The sequence below is a fragment of the Bufo gargarizans genome, chromosome 2 (assembly GCF_014858855.1).
Source record: "Bufo gargarizans isolate SCDJY-AF-19 chromosome 2, ASM1485885v1, whole genome shotgun sequence".
Classification (NCBI taxonomy): domain Eukaryota; kingdom Metazoa; phylum Chordata; class Amphibia; order Anura; family Bufonidae; genus Bufo; species Bufo gargarizans.
In genome coordinates, this window is record NC_058081.1 from 203,542,623 (window position 1) to 203,560,897 (window position 18,275).

Consider the following 18,275-nt stretch of genomic DNA (forward strand, 5'->3'; position numbering starts at 1 on the left):
GGTGTGGGCTACACCTTGGTTGTGGCCACAGCCAAAAATTGCATGAAATGCTCGGATACTCATATCAGAGGGCCAGCCTGGGTGAAAACGGGGATGTGTCCCGGTTCAGCTCTAAGCCGGACAACCCCTTTAACCCCTTCGCTACCAGACCTGTATATGAACAGCGCTGGAACGATGGGCAAAAATGGCGCCCACTCGTGTATGCATGGCCAGCGGGTCTCCGCTGTTTCAAAGAGCGACTGGCATCCTCTGCGGCCAGTGAGGATGACAGTAATTGATTTCAACGCGTTGGATCTCACTGAAGAGACCCAGGGCATGAAAGCTGCAATTCTTATTTTGGCCAGAAAGTGGCAGGCCAACATAAGATATGAGAAATTCAGAATAATTAATGAGTGTAGAAAATCCGTAATTGTTCAGAAAAATAAATAAATCGCCCACCTTTCCGTAAAATAAAAAAATATAATCAAGTTTGGACACACCTTCTCATTCAAAGAGTTTTCTTTATTTTCAGGACTATGAAAATTGTAGATTCACACTGAAGGCATCAAAACTATGAATTAACACATGTGGAATTATATAAATAACAAAAAAGTGTGAAACAACTGAAAATATGTCATTCTAGGTTCTTCAAAGTAGCCACCTTTTTTGCTTTGATTATGGCTTGGCACACACTTGGCATTCTCTTGATGAGCTTCAAGAGGTAGTCACCTGAAATGGTTTTCACTTCACAGGTGTGCCCTGTCAGGTTTAATAAGTAGGATTTCTTGCCTTATAAATGGGGTTGGGACCATCAGTTGCGTTGTGGAGAAGTCTGGTAGATACGCAGCTGATAGTCCTACTGAATAGACTGTTAAAATTTGTATTATGGCAAGAAAAAAGCAGCTTAGTAAAGAAAAACGAGTGGCCATAATTACTTTAAGAAATGAAGGTCAGTCAGTCCCAAAAATTTGGAAAACTTTGAAGGTGTCCCCAAGTGCAGTCTGGCTCACATCCGGACCGCCCCAGGAAAGGAAGACCAAGAGTCACCTCTGCTGTGGAGGAAAAGTTCATCCGAGTCACCAGCCTCAGAAATTGCAGGTTAACAGCAGCTCAGATTAGAGACCAGGTCAATGCCACACAGAGTTCTAGCAGCAGACACATCTCTAGAATAACTGTTAAGAGGAGACTGTGTGAATCAGGCCTTCACGGTAGAATATCTGCTAGGAAACCACTGCTAAGGACAGGCAACAAGCAGAAGAGACTTGTTTGGGCTAAAGAACACAAGGAATGGACATTAGACCAGTGGAAATCTGTGCTTTGGTCTGATGAGTCCAAATTTGAGATTTTTGGTTCCAACCACCGTGTCTTTGTGCGACGCAGAAAAGGTGAACGGATGGACTCTATATGCCTGGTTCCCACCGTGAAGCATGGAGGAGGAGGTGTGATGGTGTGGGGGTGCTTTGCTGGTGACACTGTTGGGGATTTATTCAAAATTGAAGGCATACTGAACCAGCATGGCTACCACAGCATCTTGCAGCAGCATGCTATTCAATCCGGTTTGCGTTTAGTTGGACCATCATTTTATTTTTCAACAGGACAGGCTGTCTAAGGGCTATTTGACCATGAAGGAGAGTGATGGGGGTGCTGCGCCAGATGACCTGGCCTCCACAGTCACCGGACCTGAACCCAATCGAGATGGTTTGGGGTGAGCTGGACCGCAGAGTGAAGGCAAAAGGGCCAACAAGTGCTAAGCATCTCTGGGAACTCCTTCAAGACTGTTGGAAGACCATTTCAGGTGACTACCTCTTGAAGCTCATCAAGAGAATGCCAAGAGTGTGCCAAGCCATAATCAAAGCAAAAGGTGGCTACTTTGAAGAACCTAGAATATGACATATTTTCAGTTGTTTCACACTTTTTTGTTATGTATATAATTCCACATGTGTTAATTCATAGTTTTGATGCCTTCAGTGTGAATCTACAATCTTCATAGTCATGAAAATAAAGAAAACTCTTTGAATGAGAAGGTGTGTCCAAACTTTTGGTCTGTACTGTGAGGCCTATTGCACACGACCGTATGGCTTTTTCAGTGTTTTGCGGTCCGTTTTTCATGGATCCGTTGTTCCGTTTTTTTGTTTCCGTTGTGTTTCCGTTTCTGTTCCGTTCCGTTTTTCCGTATGGCATATACAGTAATTACATAGATAAAATTGGGCTGGGCATAACATTTTCAATAGATGGTTCAGGGAAAAACGGAAGACATACGGATGCATTGAGAGAGAGAGATATTTTTATATTTTTCTCTCATTTCATGGCCCAGATGATGCATTATAACCTCTCACAATCACTTGCCTAACATAAACCCTTTATAGCAGAGTGGTTACAGTAGTGTGGCCACTAGGTGTTGCCTAGGTATTGTTTGTCCTTTATATTAGGTATCTGAGAGAAGTGATCAGTAGTGGTATAAAGTTTCAAAATTATATGCAACCATTTAATGCTAAAAAATTATTTTACTTCTGCCACTTTTTGAGAAGTAAGATCCACTACCGTGTAAAACTAATTTATATCTACTCATAAGAACATCTATTATTTTTCTTGTGCATCACTTTTGCTGCTTTTTCTTCTCCCCTTCTACTTGCAGGATAACAGACTGAACAGGATAGACATGTCTTTTTCAGCCTTATAAACTGTTACTAATTTACCCTGTGTTTTTTAGGTACCCTATACATACATAGATTTTGAATCAAATGGTCAACTTTGGCCATCTGTGAATCGGATGTTTAAGAAAGTGGATGGTTACCAGCTAGTCAATTCCTATGGTTTATTCAGACGCATGACTGGTGTGGGAGGCCGGCCAGAGGTTGTGGTTGAAGGAAGTTATGACAAAGAGACCTGGACGGTAACAAAAAAATTATATTTTATTTTGGTCTTTTTTTCTACATTAGCCATGATTTGCCATTGCTTCAGTAGATGAGCAGTGACAACATTTGTCAGGATGTTTACAAGTGAGTTCTTTGCTGATTATATAAGTCCACAGGTCCCCAACCTTTTGTAAGTTAGGAGCCACTTTCAAATATAATAAAACCTTTTGTTATGGCTTTTATCCTAGTGTTAAAGGGGTTGTCCGGGTTCAGAGCTAAACCCGGGCATACCCACAATTCTACCCAGGCAGCCCCCCGATTGCATCTGAGCATTTCATGCTCCGATGCTCGCCCTGCGCTGGATTGCGCAGGGCAAGGGCTTTTTTATTTACAATAACACACTGCCGGGCGGTGTCTTCTGCCCAGCAGTGTGTTCAGTGATGTCACTGGCTCTGATGGGCGTGCTTTATCGCTGCCCTAGCCGTTTTACACACTAGGACAGTGCTAAATCCCGCCCATCAGTGCCGGTGACGTCACTGCTGGGCTGAAGCCTCCGCCTGGCAGCCCTATGGAGAGCCCGGTTCGTCACCTGAACTCCAGAAAATGCCTTTGCCCTGCGTGATTTAGCGCAGGGCAAAGGAGAGCATCGGAGCATGAACTGCTCCGATGCTCAAGTCAGAGGGGCTGCCTGGGTGAAAATGGGGATATGTCTGGGTTTAACTGCCAGTAATACGTTTTTGCCCTAGGTATTGTGCTAAATTCTAGCATTACTATAATATCCTTGGTGCTATAAGTACACAGTAATATCTTCAGCTGCCACATGTGACTCCGGAGCCACTGGTTGAGGAGCACTGGTAGTCTGAATTTCACTCCTTTTTAATGTCAGCATCCTTTTTAATAAAACTGGATGTGGTCAGTTGCACCAAATTCATATTTCTGCTGTTTATACTCCTGCTGACAGCATTGGAGCTAGCCACAATGACTTACTAGAGTTTGGATTTGAAAAGCTTTGAATCTGCTAGATAATTGTCTTCTCATGTGATATTTCATTTGTCTCATTCAATCAGGAGATCGAGTTTATGTACAAGCCGGGAAACGTTAGTGCGCCTCCTCCAATAGTCACACCTCATCAACCTCGGCTTGACTGGCAAATGTGGTTTGCTGCCCTTGGGCACCACACACAGAGTCCATGGTTTACCAGCTTTGTTCATCGTCTTCTACAGGGAAACCAAGATGGTGAGTTATAGAAAAGACTGTGTTGTATCTGTCGCAGCATTGGTGGAACAGTAATTGGTAACACTACTATTAAAGGGAACCTGTCGTCTAAATATATTCTGATTACATTTGAGATCTTTATAGGGGCAGTAGTTCTTTTTGCTTCCAAAGCTCCTGTTTCTTTTCATACATCCTTACAGTAAAATGATGTAGATATGGATGCCTCTGGCCACCACTAGGGGAGCTTATGAGACAGATTCATTGAGTTGTATGTGAACTTAACAAGTCTTTCAGGAAGTGCTCCCTTGTAGCAGTTACTGCATGTTGGCAGCCAGTTTTGCAATTTAAAGCATACCTGTCAATATAATTATTTCTTCACATAACTAGAGTGTAAAATTATTATTTATTAGGAGACTATCCCTAAACATGACAAACCTTAAAACATAACATTTTTCATAAAGGATAACAATTTAAAGGGAACCTGTCACCAGGATTTTGCGCATAGAGCTGATGACATGGGCTGCTAGATGGCCACTAGCACATCTGCAATACCCAGTCCCCATAGATCTCTGCACTATTATTGTGTTAAACAGTTTTGATCCTTATGCAAATTACCTGATATGAGTCCTGTATTCGGAGATGAGTCAAGCGGAAAGGAGCCCAGCACCGCCCTGCGTCCTCCGAATCTCCTCCTTGCTGGCTGACGTCACAGAGCTGAAGCGCCGAAATCTCGCAATGCGCGAGCTAGCGCATGTGTAGTTCGTTCCCTGTGCTGATGCCAGTACAGGGAATGAACATGATGCCGACACTGCGCATGCGCTAGCTCGCACATCGCAAGATTTCGGCGCTCCAGCTCTGTGACGTCAGCCAGCAAGGAGGAGATTCGGAGGATGCGGGGTGGTGCTGGGCTCCTTTCCGCTTGACTCATCTCTGGATACAGAACTCATATCGGGTCATTTGCATATGGATCAAAACTGTTTTTTAACACCATAAAAGCGCAGAGAGCTATGGGGACTGGGTATTGCAGATGTGCTAGCGGCTATCTAGCAGCCCATGTCCCCAGCTCTATGCGCAAAATCCTGGTGACAGGTTCCCTTTAATTCTAAGGTGCCTGTTGCCCCAATCAAATGATAAGCTTACAACAGTGTTAGGGCTCTTTCAGACAAGCGTGTCCTGTGCATAAATCACATTCCTTAAAAATCATTATACTGATTTACAATGCTCTGTCTCTGCACAACCTTACATCTACTGAATTATACTTGCAGCATTAGGTCAGTATAATTCAGTAGGTACAGGACTGTGCGTGGAGTAACATTAAAGCGAACAACTAGAAAAGTGGAATCATTGCCCCAAAAATGAATACTCGGAAACCCTATGGCGACATACACCACTGTAGGGCATCCGTCAGACATCTATTTCATTTATGTCAAACATAAGACAAAAACCTGATGTGAACACAGATTTATGGAACAATTTGAGCCTAACTCTTTATTTTTTTTATTTTAACAGTGATACGATTGGTGCAGAATGATGAGTCGCTCTATCCTTTCAACTCGCAACCCCCTCTTTATATACGAGCCCAGCTGTACAAATACTGGTACACAGAGCTTGATCAGTCAGGGTGAGTATTTATTAATTTTGGGATAGCGGCTAATTAGCACCTCTTCTATCTACCGTTTATTACCTTTTTAGTAAATAGTTTAGTAAATACATTTTAGGGCAACCCACCTGCCTGGACAAGGTGACATAATCTAATGGCACATTATACAGACTTTCCTTTCGTGGACCTAGGACTCCTGAATTCAGGGTGGTAAAATGTAAGTGTCTACATACACAGGGTTTGGGTTAGTGGAGGTTTTATCAAAATAGTTTGCTGAAGGTATGGGGTTTTCTCCTATAAACTTCTCACTAGAATTTGAAAAATGCATATACAAAATGAGACTATCAAATTGCAAAAATACCCTGTGTTAAACTGTCATGTTCTGTAAACCATAGCCATTTTTGGTAAAGGTGTTATCTAACTTATTGAAATGTTGTCCTCAAAGCCATCAAATGTTATAAACTAATAAAATAATGCATACTTAACTTTCATCCCCTAACGCTTCCTGTGGATATGCCATGAATGTCCCAGATGGGAATACCCCTTTTAAGAGCATAAACCAATTAAGGGGACTTTTCATATCATCTCCTGCACTATGATTCCTGGGACCCACTCATATCTCCAGGACAGAGATAGCATAGTGAAGGGAGAGTGCACCATCCACCCTCCATTTACTTCTATAGGAGTTCTTTTCTGTGGTCTTATAGAGGTGAATAAAGTGGTAGCTGTGCACGAGCGGTGCGCGCTCTATTCACTTCTGTGGGAAGTGAATGGACAGCATGTCACTCATGCACAGTGTGCGCTCATTCCCTTTTGGTCACCTTTTTTGTGTAGATAGGGGCAGGCCTCACTTCTGGAATCCTCTCCTATTTATTTATTTTTTTTAAACTCGTTTTATTGAAAAGTAACATGGCAGGTCAGGTCACAGGCAGTATCACAGAGTCATACATTTAGATCAAATAGGACAAAGTTATGGGTAATTCCAGTTACAATATAGTAGTGAATAAATCCCAGACAGATATATGGAGATGCATAGACATCAATAAAAACAATAGGAAAGATGTCAAAGTGACTATTGTGTTATTTCACTTTACATGGGTGAGTCTGCTGGTGTAGTTGCGTTATTGGATATGGTCAGCAGTGAGTCACACCATGGGCCCCATGCTTTCAAGAACTTTTGAGGGCATTTCCTATTTATAAACAACACATTTTCCAGTGGGATCAGCTGATTTACTAGCCTTTTCCAAAGACCTACTGTGGGAAAATCATCTGCCATCCACTTGAGAGCTATAACTTTGCTGGCCAGGAATAGTCTCCCTAAGTAAAATTTTGTTATAGTGGGTCCATCCATCCAGTTCCAGGATGCCAAGGATGCATGCCTTAGGACACATTGGAATGAGACCCAGGCCTAAAGTGGATAAGATATCCAGCACTACTTTCCAGAAAGATCTAATATATGTACATTCCCATATCATGTGGCAAAAATCGGCGTTGGAGAGACAACATCTAAGACATCTAGAGTCCGTCATTCTTCCTATTTTATACAATCTAGAGAGAGTTAAATAGCTCCTGTGCAAAATAAACATTTGTATAAGCCTATTGTTAGTAGACGGCGAGACTAAAATGCAGGCCTCCAGTGCCTCCGACCAATCATCTGCCATCAATTGAGGGATATTTCCCTTCCATTTGCATTCTGCTAATATTGGCCGTGATGACATATGATACCCCAGGAGATATGTATAGAGAGCAGAGATAATCCCTTGCGGACCCTGAGACTTAATAATCCCTATCAAGGGGTAAGAGGATATAGCCCTGTCTGTATCCTTGAATTGTTCCTTCAGGGCATGCCTGATTTGTAGGTACCTAAAAATTTGTGACCTCAACAAGCCTGACTGCTCCTGCAGCTGAGAGAGAGAGAAAGCGGAGTACACCACAATGGTATAAATCTGGCAGTGTAATGATGCCGCATTCCCTTCAATGCCCTGAAGGTGTGTTTAATAAGGGATTATCCCATAATGGAATAACATCTGCCCAGTTCTTATATTGGTGTAGTTTAGCGTCCCACCACACCTGGTGAGCCAGTCTGTGGATTTGCAATGCTCGTCCAGAGTATAAACCAATATTCTCTAGGACTGGTCATAATGTGGAGAGTCCCAGACAATATTGTAGGAAGTATTCCGCATTTTGATGTGGTGCCTCCGTAACCCATGAGGACAAGTAACACTGTTGCCCGCTAAAAAATACAGATGACAGTTTGGAAGTGCTGCCCCTCCTTGCAATTTCGATCTCTGCAGGGTATCTTGGGATACCCCCCCACACAAAACCTGTCATTAACGAGTGAAGCCGATCAAAGAAGAAATTAGGAACTGGAGTGCAAGCATGTTCTAGTAAATACAACCCTTTAGGTAATAACACAATTTCTATAAGGCTAATTCTTCCCATTATGGACAAGGGTAGGGATTTCCAAATCCTAAACTTATCCACAAAAATTGTTTCTATAGGGGCAATATTTTTAGTAAAAGATGCCTTTGGATCTTTGGTTATAATAATGCCTAGATATTTGAAGCAGTCCACCACTTTAAGGTTGTGATGGATCGAGGGCCACGTGGTTTGCCATAGCGGCATGAGAGCTGACTTGCTCCAATTGATATGGAGCCCAGAGAAGTGACCGAATTTTTCTAAAGGGTCTATAGCTCTAGGGAGAGTAGTGTCCACGTCACTCATGAATAAGATGAGATCATCCACATATAAATCAACTCTGTCCTCCCCCCAGCTCCACACTCTGAAACACAGAATCGGTACGTATCCTAAGAGCAAGATGTTCAATCGCTATGGCGAACAGAAGGGGAGAGAGAGGACAGCCCTGCCTGGTACCCTGCTTCAGGGCAAATAAGGAGGAGGTGTGCTCATTGATCACCACTTGAGCATTTTAGGTTTTTGTATATTATCCCAATCCATTAAGGAATACTGGTCTGAATCCAAACTCTCTCAGAACCTCTAGGAGATACGGTCATTCCAGAGAATCGAAGGCCTTAGCTGTATCAAGCGAGGCCATAGCCCATTCCCTGCCATCCCTCACTTCTATTTGATCTATTACCTGTGCTCTGCGGATATTATTGGGTGTAGAGCGGCCTGGGATAAATCCTGTTTGGTCTTCATGTATGATACTGGCTACTACTCTATTCAGTCTGTTGGCCAGGACCTTCGTTAGAATTTTATAATCTAGATTTATTAAAGAGATGGGCCTGTAAGACGCATAGTCTATTCGATTTTTGTCCAGCTTCAGCAAGACTATGATAGAAGCGTCGCACATGGAGTCTGGCAACTCTGCCGAATGCAAGACCGCCTTATACAAATTGAGTAGTTGTGGCCCTAGTATATCAATGTATTTTGAGTAGACCTCCAAGGGGAGCCCATCCGGACCGGGAGATTTCCCATTCGCAAGCCCTTCAACGGCCTCTAGTATCTCCTCTAGTGCTATATCCTCATCTAATAGACATCTGTCCGCAGAGGAGATCCAAAGATGTCTGACTTCCTCAAGATGGCCTGTAAGGTCGATGTCAGAGTATGAAACTCTGGAGTGGTACAGATCTCAATAGAAATCTTGGAATCCTGTCAATACCCTCTGTGTTTTCCTTTATCACTCCATCAGGAGTCTGGATGCGAACTACTGGGGGCGCAGCTACGTTCTTATTAGCTATCTGGGCCAATAATTTCCCTGCCTTACCACCCATCTCAAACGTTTGCTGTTTAAAGAATAATAATTTGCGGCTGCCTTTTTCTTTTAAGTGAACCATATACATCCTTCCTATTTGCATCCATTGCTCTCTGTTAGCAGAAAAACATGAATGTTTTGTTCCAGAAACAGTGCCACACCTGTCTATGGGTTGTCTGGTACTGCAACCTTTTTTATATTTTTTTATATAGTGGAAGGACAGGTAGCCCAGAGGTCACAACCTGTGCTACCATGAATGACTGCAGTTGCAGGCGCAGATACTCGTATGGATGAATAGCTGTGCTGATCTGCAGCTTTCATTGGTGTGATTAGTAAGAGGGTTGGTTGCCACTGATCTAACATTTAAAGGGAACCTGTCACCAGGATTTTGGGTATATAGCTGAGGACATGGGTTGCTAGATGGCCACTAGCACATCCGCATTATCCAGTCCCCATAGCTCTGTGTGCTTTTATTGTGTATAAAAAACGATTTGATACATATGCAAATTAACCTGAGAGGAGTCAGAGCTTGAAAATATGACTCTTCTCTGGTCACACAAGTAAGATATGACTTTTTTTTTTTTTTTTTTTTTAATTTGCATATGTATCAAATCGTTTTGTTTTTTTTTTAACATAATAAAAGCACACAGAGCTATGGGGACTGGATATTGCGGATGTGCTAGTGGCCATCTAGCAACCCATGACCTCAGCTCTATACCCAAAATCCCGGTGACAGGTTCCCTTTAAATGTTAGATCAGTGGCAACCAACCCTCTTACTAATCACACCAATGAAAGCTGCAGATCAGCACAGCTATTCATCCATACGAGTATCTGCGCCTGCAACTGCAGTCATTCATGGTAGCACAGGTTGTGACCTCTGGGCTACCTGTCCTTCCACTACACACAGGGCTGAAACATTTCTTGAGTATTTTGTGAACCATTGTGTATTACCTGTGGTGATGCATAGTAGTTTGTTTTCAGCGCTAATTGGAGTCTGCAATTTGTTATTTAGATTGTACCTAATTGGCAATAACTTCTTCTGATCTTTTGCTAGGCACACACCTAGTAACTGGTGGCGGCGACGTCACGTGGAGGAATTCTTTCCAGTGGTGTTCCTAGGAGACCATACGCTGGAATCTCTTCTAACCCAGCATGGCTTAAAGGTTTGTAGTTGTATTCAGCTTTGACTCTGACAGTAAGTGGACCTTACCACAGATGGCAGTTGTGTATTTTTATAGTTTTAAGGGGTTGTTGCATGAAGACTGCCCTTGTTCATATAGACTAATAATGCAAAAGGACTTTGTAGAGGGGGTTCACATGTTGTCTTACATGGATAATGCTGATAATATTCAGCATATCATGAAAATTATCATTAAATCATATGCTGGTATATAAAGGCAGTTATGAGCCTGGGTAGCGGCGGTCAAGTTCACCTGCAGATAGGTAGATAGATAGATAGATAGATAGATAATATATATAATTTTAGTGATGAAAGACTGACAGCACTCCAGGTAAAAAGCAATGGTGTTTATTCACCCATGTGGATGGCAACATTTCAACTCGTACAAGAGCCTTTTTGAAGCAATGAACACAGTGTATGCTGGGGTATATATAGTCCAACCCCTATTACATCACAAAATAATCAATCAACAATAATGTATAAAAATAAAGTGCAAATAGTGCATAGACAAATGTGCATTACTCATCAGCGGAAAACCGCACCAATATTATATCAGAAAAGCAGTATGAGGTATATATTATACCATAAAAGTGCAATAATTGAATACAGGTGCATATAATGTGGGAGGAGAAAGAAGAGATGATGCTGCAGAGGGGAGAAGAAAGCGGTGACATACCCAGTGTTACTCCTTGTGCCACACATGTCGCATACCGCCGAATCCGGCGTTCCGATGAAAGCAATGCGCAGGAGCCAAGCATTGCTTTCATCGGAACGCCGGATTCGGCGGTATGCGACATGTGTGGCACAAGGAATAACGCTGGGTATGTCACCGCTTTCTTCTCCCCTCTGCAGCATCATCTCTTCTTTCTCCTCCCACATTATATGCACCTGTATTCAATTATTGCTTTTTTATTGTATAATATATACCTCATACTGCATTTCTGATATAATATTGGTGCGGTTTTCCGCTGATGAGTAATGCACATTTGTCTATGCACTATTTGCACTTTATTTTTATACATTATTGTTGATTGTTGTGTGATTATAATAGGGGTTGGACTATATATACCCCGTCATACACTGTGTTCATTGCTTCAAAAAGGCTCTTGTATGAGCCGAAACGTTGCCATCCACATGGGTGAATAAACACCATTGCTTTTTACCTGGAGTGCTATCCGTCTTTCATCACTATTTTATATGGGGTAAGCAGCTACATCCCTGGACTTGGCACCCAAACTGCTTTTTTTCCGGTGCCGCCATCATTTTCTTCTATCTCCTATCTATCTATAAAATTTATTTTTATTTATCAGACTTAAAGGGGTTGTTTCATCATAGACAATGGGGACATATCGCTGGGATATGCCCCCATACGGGACCCGCACCTATATCGAGAACGGAGCCCCGCAAGGTGGTGGCTGGAGGGCTCTGGTCCGGCCAACACCAAGCTGGCTCCCCATAGAAGTGAATGAAAGCGTATGTGCGGCCCCCCGCTCCCATTCATTTTCTTATAGGTGGGACCCGCACCTATAAGACAATGGGGGCATATCCTAGCGATATGCCCCCGTTGTCCACAATGAAACAACCCCTTTTAATAAAACACTGATTATTTGGATTGCTCTGGTCCAATCTGAAAGTGGGACTCACTAGGGGTCATGTACTAACGTTCTATGCCAGGTTTTTGGCATTAAAACTTGTGTGTGTGTGTGTGTGTGTGTTTGTTTTTTTTTTTTTTTTTTTTTTAAATGTGTGCATTTTCTAATTTGACACCTCACTTTTCCAAAAGGAGGCAGGCCACAGACGGAGCACCGTGATCCAACACATTTAGCATGTGCGCCTAAAAACACATTACACCAGAAATGTACTGCAGCTCCTGGCTGGAGTAGTTTTCTGTTCTGGCACATGGACAGCAGAAGATGCAACAAGTTTTATTGGTTAGATCTTCCGCTAGTGGTTGTTTTTAGTAGGACTTCAGTAAATGACCTCTACTGTGCTATGATTCTGCTTAAATTTGGGTGTCCCATACAATATCAAGTTACCAGTTGCTTTCAGTACTATATGAGTAATATACAAATCATACACTGTCAGAAGAACATGTAAAAAAGTTTCAATTTTTATTTTTTCTCCTCCAGGATAAGCCACCTCCTCGCCGTTCCTTAGATGCTCCATTACCATCAGTGCTCCGGTTTATACGAGACAGTTTAGTGCCGTACCCTGCTCCTTTACTACTGCATTCACTGCTTATTGCAGTAGTTGTCATTTTTTCCTTGCAGGCTTTATTTAGTAGAGGTAACCGTTCAGGAGTCTCTAAGCAGCGGGGTCCTACAAAACCGCAGAGCGAGAAGAAAAAGCAGAAAGAGGGCAGCAGACAAGGAGAGTCTGGGGGCTCAGGAAAGGATTCTAGTCACAATAACAAGAGGCGTGAAAAAAGCTAATGACTGCATCAGAGGCCTGAGACTATCTCCACCAGGCACAACCGCCCAGTAATCTACCATTTGGATATAAACGCGTCATTTCTCCATTTTACACTTGTGAAGTTTCATTGTGTTGACCATTCTCTGTGGTAATCATTGCAAGAATTGATCCTTATTTCTATTGGGCTTCCTCATAAAGATCCATGACCACTGCGAAGTGAATTTACTATGCACCACCTCTTTCACTTCTGTTTTTAAACTTGTTTTTATTAGATATATATGCAGATTATCTAAATTCTAAACTAGTTTTACCCCCGAGTTTATAAGTGCAAAGCTGGCCGTAGCTGAACCATTATTGCTAAAATATAGATGTCATTTTACTTGATATATTTATGGACTGGCCCTGTCGGAACATAAGTAATTATGCGGTTATTTTGTTATTTACCTACATCCAACGTAAGATTTATCAAACTGGTGTAAAGTAGAACTGGCTTAGTTGCCCATAGCAACCAATCAGATTGCACCTTTCTTTTTTAAGATCTTCATTGGAAAATTAAAAGGTGGATTTTGGTTGCTGTTGGCATCGAAGCCGGTTTTTCTTTGCACCAGTTTTGATAAACCCCCCCCAATTGGTCCATGCAAATGCACAATATTTCCCACAATGCACATGATTTAGTAAGTGAAGAATTGTCTATATGGTGGTAAATATATTTGGCGTATGGTTCTTTCCCAAGAAGAGAAAAAAAAGTGCATGCTAGTCATATTGTGAGGACCTCTTTATTGATTGTGCTTACCATTCTAGTTGCCAGCCTCCTTACTTAAAGTGCCTTATTGATTTGTCAGTCTCTCAGTAGAAGCCTTAAGTGCCTTTATTACATATGACTTTGGCACAACTTGCCTGGTCAAGTCTAAACAGTAGGTTTTTAAGTTTCTCTTTATGGAGTTGTCATGCTACTGTTCATAATATGGAAACATTAGGGGAGATTTAAGCTAATTGCACCAAAGTTCTGGGTTAATTTGCACCCAAAAAAAAGAAAGCATGGTTTGCACCACATGTGGGTTTTTTTAGACCCTTTTTGCACATTGACTAGGTGTGTGCAAGAAAGGTGTGGCTTTATGAGAAACTGGTGTGGTTTAAGATTCAACATCATGTGCCAAAATCCATCATGTGCCGTAAACTTGGGCAAAAGCATCTGAAAATGTTTTTTCCTCTGAATGGGTCATCAGTATCTGATTGGTGTGGGTCCAACACTCGGGACCCCCACGATCATCTGTTTGAGAAGGCAAAGGCGATGCTGTGAACACCATAGCCCTCTCAGTGTTAACCAAGTACAGCGTCGTACATTGTACAGTGGCTGTGCTTGGAATTGCGCTCAGCCCTATTCACTGCTATGGTGCTCAGCTGCCTCTAGGCCATGTTACCGATGAACGGGTCCTCACTTGGCCAAGAAAAAGCTGGAGCAGTGCAGTAGTGCCTTCTCATACAGCTGATCGTCAGGGGTCCAGGTGTTGGACACCCACCAATCAGATACTGCTAACATGTCCAGAGGATAGGTTATCAGTACTTGAGTCTCGGAAAACCCCCTTAGGGATACCTGAACAGATAGTGGAATAAATATTTTTTTATTTTATTTTTTTCTAAGCGGAAAAGCCTCAGTGTAGTACAGTAGCTGTGTGCAGTTACCCTAAAATATTTTCCACTAACGACATCATCTGCCTACAGGATAGGTGATAAATGTAATTACCAGAGATCAAACCACTGCCCCCTGTGTTAATCAAGCAGTAGTGCATGTGTGATCACTACACCGGTCACTGTCTATAGGACTGCTGGAGATAGCCAGGCACTGAACTCAACGGTCCCACGAATGGAGCAGAGGTCATGCATACACACTACCGCTTCATTCACACGGAGATGGCTCTCGTGGGGCTCCCAGCGGTCAGACCTCCAGTGATCATGCATACATTGCCTATCCTGTGGATTGGTTGTAAAATGTTGTACGTGTCCTTTTTGTAGTGGGTATATTTAGTACACCATGGTGAAGTGTGTTCTTGTAGGTCAATGTCGATGAGGCATCTGTATGGTGCTGTAATCTACCTTTCTGTACTGATGACCAGTTCCCACTTTGCTTAGGTAAGAATAGTGAAACTAGGTTCATCTGATTTTACATGTGTCAAACATTTAAAGGCGATGTATACCTTTTTTATGATTGCATTTTACTCATTTTTGCCTAAAAATAAAATTTTCAGTTGGCCTTTATTAAAAAAATATTAAACTGTTCTGTCACAAAGGGTTAAAGGCTATATACACCTTTTTGGAGGCAATTTTTGTTTATAATAGCATTTGACTTGTTTTTTTTTGCTACAAATCTGATTTTCAATTGGCCTTTATTAAAAATATTGAATCATTCTTTTTCTAGCTGTGTGACTGGTACTTTCACTTTGTGCCATCCTCTAATAAACCTCATCTCTAAATTACTGAGAGGTCCTAAACACTTATTTAAAGGGGTTCTGCACTTTCATTTAACTGATGATCTATCCTCTGGTTAGATCATCAGCATCTGATTGGCGGGGGGTCCAACTGGAGCGCCGCTGCCTTCTCAAACAGCTGATCGGCGATCAGAAGCTGATGATCTATCCAAAGTGCAGAACCCCTATAAGCCACATTCTTATCAGTAAGATGAGGATTGCGCTTTAATGAGTGTTTATAATGTCAGAGAGCAGAGATAAGGAAACCCGTCAGCTCGCCAACTGATGGAAAACGCCGAAAATCCAGAGGCTGCTACTAGAGCATCTCGGCTCTGTACACAGATTCCATAATTTTAATAAAGACCAATTAAAAAATATTTTTTAGCTCAAAATGAGTACAATGCAATAATTTCATTTAAAAAAAAATTGCCCCCAAAGGTGTACATAGTCTTTCTCTTGGATTGAGGTAGTAACTACCTCTTGTTTCTAGGAAACCTCATAGTCCTACAATCAGGGGAGTAGCTGGGGACAACCCTGGCATGTTACCCGGTGCTGGTTGCTAGCAGGGGATGCCAACAAGCCACCTTGCCTCGTCCAGGGTATTTTGTTAAGGGGGAGGGCAATCAAAAAACTTTTGCCCTGGGTGAAGGAAAGCTCTGCCTATAATCATGAATTTGCTGTATATATGGGTCTATTTCTTGTTACACTAGGTTTTTTTTCTTTTGAAACTGCTCCAAGTACCATGTGGCCCTAAGGACCACAGCATGCTCAAATGAATTACTGGTAATTAGGACCGCATTGTTTATTCAGTCTTCGTTGTTTTTGGGTACCCATTAACCGTGAAGATTGCGTCACAACCACGTGTGGCTGTGCCCGAATACGGCTGGACAAAGCGTTTGCTGTATTCTGTCAGGGCTCCTGGCCAAACTGCATAAAACTTTTCTGTTGCTTTAGCTACTGCATAGAAGTATAGACCTGTAGTTGTAATGTACTGTCCTTGTGTAGGGCCAGATATTCAGCTGACAGATCTGTTGTAACAGTAAAATCTTCACGGTATACATATCTGCTTGCTGACTTAAAAGCATACAGTGGCTTAGATGTATAGATGTACAACCATATGTGAAGCAAGCACTGAAAATCAATGTCCAGTTTGTTAAATAAATAAATCTTGTGCTTTTCTAATGCAAAGTTTGTTCTTGTTTTATTTTATGCCCAATGTCATCGTAATTTTGTGTCTTGTAATAAGTCTCTGTATTTGCATATCTGCTTCATCCCTTTTCTAGCAAAAGCTGCACAAAGTAAATTAGTGTCATTACGTTGACTAATATACCCCATATTAGTCAACGTAATGACACTAATTTACTAGCAAAACAAAGATGAGCAAGTCCAGTGTGAAACTGTAAGTGTGAGGTCCCGTTCGGACCTCCACTCTGACGGGATCGCCCAACATTAGGGCTTGTTCACACGAACCCGCATACGGAACCATTTATTTCAATGAATCCGCAAAAGATGCGGACAGCACTCTGTGTGCTGTCAGCACCTGTTGCTCCATTCCGTGGCCCCGCAAAAATTGAGTCCTGTCCTATTGTCCGTTTTGCGGACAAGAATAGGCATTTCTATAATAGGCCTCCTGTTCCGTTCTGCAAATTGCGGAAGGCACACAGGTGCCATCCGTGTTTTGCGGATCCGCAATTTGCAGACTGCAAAAAAAACGGCAGGGTCGTGTGAACGAGTCTTTATACTGATTTTATAATGCTGTGATTCAGAGTCCTTGAATCTACTGAATTAGGGCTCATGCACACAACCGTATGTATTTTGCGGTCCGCAAAAAATACGGATGACATCCGTGTGCATTATGTATTTTGCTTAATGGAACAGCTTTCCCCTAATAGAACAGTCCTATCCTTATCCGTAATGCAGACAATAATAGGACGTGTTCTATTTTTCCTTTTTTTTTTTTTGCGGAACTAAAATACGGAAACAGAATGCACACTGAGTAACTTCCGTTTTATTTTGCGGACCCGTTAAAGTGAATGGTTCCGCATACAGTCCTAAAAAAAATTAAAAAAAATCTGAATGGACATGGAAAGAAAATACGTTCGTGTGTATTGGCCCTTACACAGACAGCATTATGTCAATGTAATTCAATGGATTCCAGGTCATGGGGACAGCATTGACTCGCACTGACGCTCGCAGCTAGTTTCTTGCATTAAACTCGCTCATGTGTCTGGCCTTAGAGTTGGTTTTATTCACTTTTGCGAGTTTTCCGCCAGGGTGCAATTCGTGACGCGAATGCACAGCACCGCACTGAATCCTGACCAATTCATTTCAATGGGTCTGTGACTGACTTGATTTTATTTATTTTTTGCAAATTTTTTTTGCATTGATGTTAGCTGAAAGCCCATGGGGAAATGTGAGACAGGGCACACAAGCATATTGCTACCGTCATTTTTGTTAAGTAGGTAGCCTTTAGGTGGAGTTTTTGGCAGCGTGTTTTTTTTTTGTTTGTTTTTCTTCCCCCTGATGTTTTGACATATTCTCTATTCACGCAGTTTAGAAAAAACATACACTAGAAAAACACACAAAAATCGCATGCAGTAAGTAAAAAAGAACAAGTGTTATGTGTTTTTTTTTTTTTGTTTTTTTTTGTGGGGTGTTAAATGCCAGACCAAATTTGTAAAGCAGAACTGTACTCCTGTAGGTGACAGGTGGTAAACTTGCATTGTACTGTATTAAATTGCCAAAGGTACCCACTCTCCACATTTCTAGTATTAAATGCAAATATGTACAGAACATTGTATTTTTAACCTGAAAATGCCTTTTTTTTATTGAGATGCATTAATGTTATCTATA

The 18,275-nt window shown here is 41.9% G+C and overlaps 1 protein-coding gene across 1 annotated transcript in view; it reads left to right on the forward strand.

The window, feature by feature from the left end:
• Positions 1–14,134, forward strand: part of LMF2 (lipase maturation factor 2) — a 36,700-nt gene extending 22,566 nt beyond the window's left edge. The window contains exons 10-14 of the mRNA XM_044279914.1: positions 2,690–2,872; positions 3,902–4,070; positions 5,559–5,670; positions 10,420–10,528; positions 12,675–14,134. Of these exons, the coding sequence (XP_044135849.1) occupies positions 2,690–2,872; positions 3,902–4,070; positions 5,559–5,670; positions 10,420–10,528; positions 12,675–12,977 (876 nt within the window). The 3' untranslated portion in view covers positions 12,978–14,134. The remainder of the gene's footprint in view (positions 1–2,689; positions 2,873–3,901; positions 4,071–5,558; positions 5,671–10,419; positions 10,529–12,674) is intronic.
• The last annotated feature ends 4,141 nt before the right edge of the window (positions 14,135–18,275 follow it).